The sequence below is a fragment of the Wolffia australiana genome, chromosome 16 (assembly GCF_029677425.1).
Source record: "Wolffia australiana isolate 7733 chromosome 16, ASM2967742v1".
Taxonomy (NCBI): Eukaryota; Viridiplantae; Streptophyta; class Magnoliopsida; order Alismatales; family Araceae; genus Wolffia; species Wolffia australiana.
The window spans coordinates 3,722,092-3,728,172 of NC_135850.1; the positions used below are offsets into that span (position 1 = coordinate 3,722,092).

The 6,081-nt window shown below is 51.6% G+C and overlaps 1 protein-coding gene and 1 pseudogene across 2 annotated transcripts; both read left to right on the forward strand.

Moving 5' to 3' along the window:
- Window positions 1–223: 223 nt before the first annotated feature.
- On the forward strand, window positions 224–2,218 carry LOC144713443 (pectinesterase-like). Its single transcript, XM_078587993.1, has 2 exons — window positions 224–1,175; window positions 1,399–2,218. Exons 1-2 carry the CDS (start codon window positions 314–316, stop codon window positions 2,076–2,078), a joined length of 1,542 nt encoding a protein of 513 aa, XP_078444119.1. The 5' UTR covers window positions 224–313; the 3' UTR covers window positions 2,079–2,218.
- Window positions 2,219–3,639: 1,421 nt separating this feature from the next.
- LOC144713440 (pectinesterase-like) lies at window positions 3,640–5,765 on the forward strand (annotated as a pseudogene). Its single transcript, XR_013584054.1, has 2 exons — window positions 3,640–4,591; window positions 4,958–5,765. The product of XR_013584054.1 is annotated as a pectinesterase-like (transcript).
- Window positions 5,766–6,081: the final 316 nt, after the last annotated feature.

Consider the following 6,081-nt stretch of genomic DNA (forward strand, 5'->3'; position numbering starts at 1 on the left):
GACTGACGCAGACCTTGTGCCCTTCGTCAAAACCCGTCGAACAGAAGCTTGCTCGATTGACCAACGTAAGCCTCCCTTCCCTTGGGAGTCGCCGTAATTGCGGGCGAGTTGTTGGTCAACGACTCCTCGATTTGGTCCAATCCTTCATCCCGCACAAAATTCCTTAAACCCGATAAAGAATCTACGATTACGTCGTCCTTCCAGTTCCTTCAAGCTCCACGCTGCGAATACTATTTAAGGGGAGCCCCCGAACATTCATTCATTCATTCGTTCGTTCGTTCTCAGAGTAAAGAAAAGAGTCTATACAGAAGCCATGGGAAGCGTTTCTTTGTGCATGTTCTATGCGTGCCTCGCACTGGTGGCGGGGTTTGCGAGCGGAGGCCCCATAACTTCGTGCAGGGATACCCCGTACCCCGATGTCTGTAGAGAGGCCGTCGGGCCGATTGCGCTTAACGGGGAGTCCAAGGCGCCCATGAGCTTCGCCAAACTCAACGTGCGGGGGGCGCTGCAGAGAGCCAGTCTGACGCGCGCCGCCGCGTGGAAAATCGATCTCCGCACGCTCGACCCGCGGGCCAGGGCTGCGTGGGAGGACTGCTTGGCCCTCGCAGAGGACACGGTCGGCCAGTTGAACCGAGTGCTCGACCCGGACGTCCCGTCGTCGTCCGACGATGAGTTGACGTGGCTGAGCGCCGCCATGACCCACCACGAGACTTGTCTGGAAGGGTTCAGAGACCTTGGCCTGGACTCCAAGTTGGCTAGCACGCCGTTCGCCTCCCCCAACGTGACGCGGATGCTGGCCAACTCGCTCGCGGTGACGTCGTCGGCCTCCGTTTCCGGGGCCGGGAATCGGCGACTCCTCTCCTCTCGGGGCTTCCCCAACTGGGTCTCCGCCGCGGACCGGAGGCTCCTCCAGAGTACGTCCGTGAGGGCCGACGTCGTCGTGGCCAAGGACGGGTCCGGCAATTACAAGACTATCTCGGAGGCGGCGGCCGCGGCGGCAAAGCGCACCGGGACTGCCCGATTCGTGATTTACGTCAAGGCCGGGACTTACAGCGAGAACGTGCAGATTTCGGCGAAGAACGTCATGCTCCTCGGCGATGGCAAGGACAAGACCGTCGTCACGGGGAGCAAGAACGTCGTCGACGGCTCCACAACCTTCAACTCCGCCACCGTGGGTGCGTTCTCTCTCTCTCTCTCCTTTCCTTTTATATATTTTTTAAAGGGTCTTATGCGTATTATTATTATTATTCCTATTCTTATTTAGCATTATTTTTGTTATTATCCCCGTCTCCGGAGCGATGGGAGATCAACTGACTCTCATTAATGGAGCAATCCTTACTTCTCTTACGCCCTCAACGTCGCAAAACGACCGACTGACTCGCATTCGTCTCTTCGCAGCGGTGACCGGCAGCGGGTTCATAGCCAAGGGGATAACCTTCGAGAACACGGCGGGTCCGGCGAAGCACCAGGCGGTGGCCTTCCGCTCGGGGTCGGACCTCTCGGTCTGCTACCAGTGCAGCTTCAAGGGCTACCAAGACACGCTCTACGTGTACACGCAGCGCCAGTTCTACCGCGACTGCGACATCTACGGCACCGTGGACTTCATCTTCGGCAACGCCGCGGTGGTCATCCAGAACTGCAACATCCTCCTCAGAAGGCCGATGAGCAACCAGAAGAACACCATCACCGCTCAAGGCCGGTCGGACAAGAACCAGAACACCGGAATCTCGATCCATAATTCGAGAGTGGCCGCGGCCGAGGCCCTGGGCTCGATAAGGTCTTTCCTGGGACGGCCGTGGAAGGAGTTCTCGCGCACCGTGTTCATGAAGTGCGCTCTGGACGGGATTATTGACCGGGCCGGGTGGCTAGAGTGGAGCGGCAACTTCGCCCTCAGCACGCTCTACTACGGCGAGTACCTGAACACCGGCGCCGGTGCCGAAACGAGCGGCCGCGTCAAGTGGGGAGGGTACAAAGTCATCTCCAGCGCGACGGAGGCTGGCCAGTTCACCGTCGGCAACTTCATCGGCGGCAGCTCGTGGCTTGGCTCCACCGGGGTGCCCTTTACGGCTACGTTATAATTTTAGGCTTAGCTGGACTCGGGTGTTTTTTATCATTTGGATAGGTGTCAGAAAATACGTCGAATAAAAGGTGTACAGGGGAAGATAATCCCCCCCCCCAAAGGAATTGATTATTACTTTTATAAATTTTTTATATGAAATTGCGTGGCCCTGTGAAGAATGATATCGCGGGTGGTTAAACAAATCATCCGGACGTACTTTGTTCGAACGTCGAATCAAAATGGCCATCCGAGAACGGGTATGGTCAACGGCCTGATAAAGGTAATGAGCAGTAAAATTTCATCGCAAGGTTAGTCTTGCGAAAAAGGGAAAACGGTCTTTTTTGCATCTTTGAACTACCAACAATAACTCTAGGTTATACAACAAATGGGCTAAAGTTTTGTTTTTCCCATACTCTGCGCATCGTAACGCCCTACGGCCCCCGACAAGCCCTACATTCAAAGCTGCCGCTTCCCACAATCATGGTGACGACTCATTAGTACTCGTGTAATACTCAAGTTTTTACGGTACTATGGAAGAGGCTATCAACCATATCAGGGCTCGTTCGCATGTGACAGCCTCATTTCTTGCCTGTGTGAACCCAACAAATGCGGGCCACGGCTTCATTACTAAGCGTATTTTTCGACTTCAACGTGAAGAATTGAATGGCTTCCGATTATATTAGATTATCGATCAGTGTTCAGCTGTAGACGGCAGGTGAAAAGCAAGAGGTTAGTGAGAGAGAAGGTCTCTCCTATTTTGTAGGCTTCAAAGATGGCCGTCGGCGGCAGGAAGTTGTGGGACTCCTTTCTTCCATTACTTTTTAAAAGGACGGATATTTCGTTCGCGATTGGTGCACATCATTCTAAATGAATTGCTGATAAACCAGGCAGAGTCAACGATTTTCTATTACACGCGTGGAGCAAAATCCATGTTACACTAGAGTACTCTACCGCCTCTCCGATCAGAGCATCACGTATGCAATATGCCCCCGTATATCCATCCCACCATTAAAAATGCACCCTCTCTGAGTCTCTATGTTGTCCGGTTTGAAATAAACCCATCAAACAGCTTAATAGGTTGCTGCATATATGAAAGGATTGGTCGGTAGAGAGCATAGATATAGATAGTGTTCTAAGCTTCGAGGCATAAAAATTGTCCGACCGGCCGCCTTGTTAAAACTAAATAATGCACATCTATATCAAAAAATAGGAATAAATAGAGGGTCAGCGGACTTCAATGGCAAACAGCCGAACACAAAGGTGGCCCACGAGAATAAAGATCCGATATTTGAAGGTCAACTCGTATTCTAGTGCCAGCTCCTGCAACAGCATCCTCAGACCGGTGGTTCGTGGCAAAACGCGTTACTTGGTCCGTCGCCGTCGTTTGAATATCTGCCTCTCAGTTGCCCCCGCGTGAGAAGTCAAAAAACACCAAACTCGCAAATCAACCTTTCATTTCTCCCGTACCCATATTTTAGCTTAGCTGGATAGACCGTGTTTCAATCACGGAAGAATGATTGCACACGCTACGCATCTAAATTTCTCTTCCAATTTCCATAAATACTTGCAAGTTCTTCCTCTCCACTCCACATTCCAAGTTCTCACTTTGCCTTCTCACTCACCTTCCTTTCCTTTTTTATTCTTTTGTTCTCAGAAATCGTCTCCAATGGCCAAGATCTTACTGCTCGGCTGTCTGCTGGGCCTCTTGTACATTCTTGAAGTATCCTGGGCGACAAATGCCTTGCCCATTACATCGTGCAGGCAACTTCCGTACCCAGATGCTTGCTATTCTATTGTACGAGCCGCTCCCCTGTTGGGCGAGGAGAAATCAAGATCGGGGTTTCGTCAGATGAATCTTCGAGGCGCGGTACTGAGAGCTCAGAGAGCGCTGAAGTTAGCCTCGGGCGTCAATCTCGCTTCGATGGACGCGCGCACAAGGGCGGCCTGGGCCGACTGCATTGAACTATCCGAGGACACGGTCCGCAAGCTGAACAAGTCCTTGGCTTCCTCTACGGCCGATGACGAGCTGACCTGGCTCAGCGCCACGCTGGCTAATCAGGAAACGTGTCTCAACGGGTTCAAAGAGCTGAACCTCTTGACCGGAGCTTCAGATATGCCCTTCATCTCCACCAACGTCTCTCGCTTTCTCAGCAACTCTCTCGCCGTCACTCAGTCCAGCGCCGGCGGTCGCGGCAGGAGATTGCTGTCGCGCGGTTTTCCCGGTGTGGGTCTCCGCCGGCGACCGTAAGCTCCTGCAGAGCTCGGCTGTGATGGCTGATTTTACGGTGGCCCAGGACGGATCCGGAAACTATAAGACCATCTCTGAAGCTATCGCGGCGGCGTCGAAGCTGAGGAAAGACACCAGCAAGAGATTTGTGATTCGCGTCAAGGCCGGGGTATACAAAGAGAACGTTGACGTTCCAAAGTCAATGAAGAACCTGATGATGATCGGCGACGGCATCGACGCCACCGTCGTCACCGGCAGCCGCAACGTAAAGGATGGCTCCACCACATTCCGGTCTGCCACATTCGGTGAGAACTAATGCTCGACACTGGTTTTTACGGATGGCGAGGACGAAATCGTCGTCGTTATCCAAAAATCTGTCGACGTCGCCATTGTCGTTCTCGGAGGATTGAAGGACGATGACGGTTTCGTTCCTCATCATCCCTCCGCTTACGAAATGAATATGACAACTTCGTTAAGTCTAACTTTTTACAGTCGTCTGTTTCGTCGATCGTTTCACCTCGGAGGGGAACGAGACGAAACGAAAAGCCCTGAAACGGATGACTGAAGGGATGGCCATATTCAGTCCCGCTCCGTCCGTTCCAAACCCTGGTTGTGACTTCTTAATTCTCGCAAAAAAACTATATTCTGATCGTCATTTCTGTGATCTGCAGCGGTGGTGGCAGACGGGTTCATCGCGAGGGACATGACCTTCGAGAACACGGCAGGACCGGCGAAGCACCAGGCCGTGGCGCTCCGCTCCGGCGCGGATCTCTCCGTCTTCTACCGGTGCAGCTTCAAAGGCTACCAAGACACGCTCTACGTGCACTCACAGCGCCAGTTCTATCGTGACTGCGATATCTACGGCACCGTTGACTTCATCTTCGGCGATTCGGTGACCGTCCTACAGAACTGCAATATCAGAGTTCGCAAGCCAATGAGCAACCAGAAGAACACAATAACGGCCCAGGGTCGATCCGATCCGAACGAGAATACGGGAATTTCGATTCACAATTCCAGAGTATCGGCTGCGGAGAACTTGGGCGCCATTAAGACCTTCCTGGGTCGCCCATGGAAGGAGTACTCGAGAACTGTTTTCATGAAGTGCACGTTGGACAGTTTGATTGACCCCGCTGGGTGGTTGGAGTGGAGTGGGAGCTTTGCGCTGAAGACGTTGTATTATGGAGAGTATCAGAACACTGGCGCTGGGGCTGGCACAAGCGGGCGAGTAAAGTGGGGAGGTTACAGGGTGATTACCAGCGCGGCGGAGGCTGCAAAATTCACCGTCGGTAGCTTCCTTGGGGGTGGCTCGTGGCTGCTGTCTGCTGGCGTCCCATTTACCGCCGGGCTTTGATGAACTAACTGAACTGACTTTCGGGATATACTTCATTTGTAATTTTCTGACCTCATTCTATTGCTGTAATTACACATTATTTTATGCCATTCGAACGCGGAAGCCTTGCAATAAAAAATTGTTTCTCAGATACGTAAAAGAAATCTTTTTCTCAGATATGAATCAATAATGAGATTGAACAAATGTGACAGAAAATATAATTAAGGACAGATATATGAAGTAAAGGCAGCGCACCTGACTACATTGAAATCTTGATCTTCAGAGATAAATTTTTCAGTCAACAAGTAACCACCTTAGTCTTCAAGATATGTCAAAGAAAACCACTCCTATGACTCGACTGACCTCCAGTAATAGGAAAGAGGATTAACCCATCGTTAAATTCATGATTGAAGAAGCCTCTAAAAAAATAAAACAAATCCACGCATTTAATCAAAGAAACTTAAT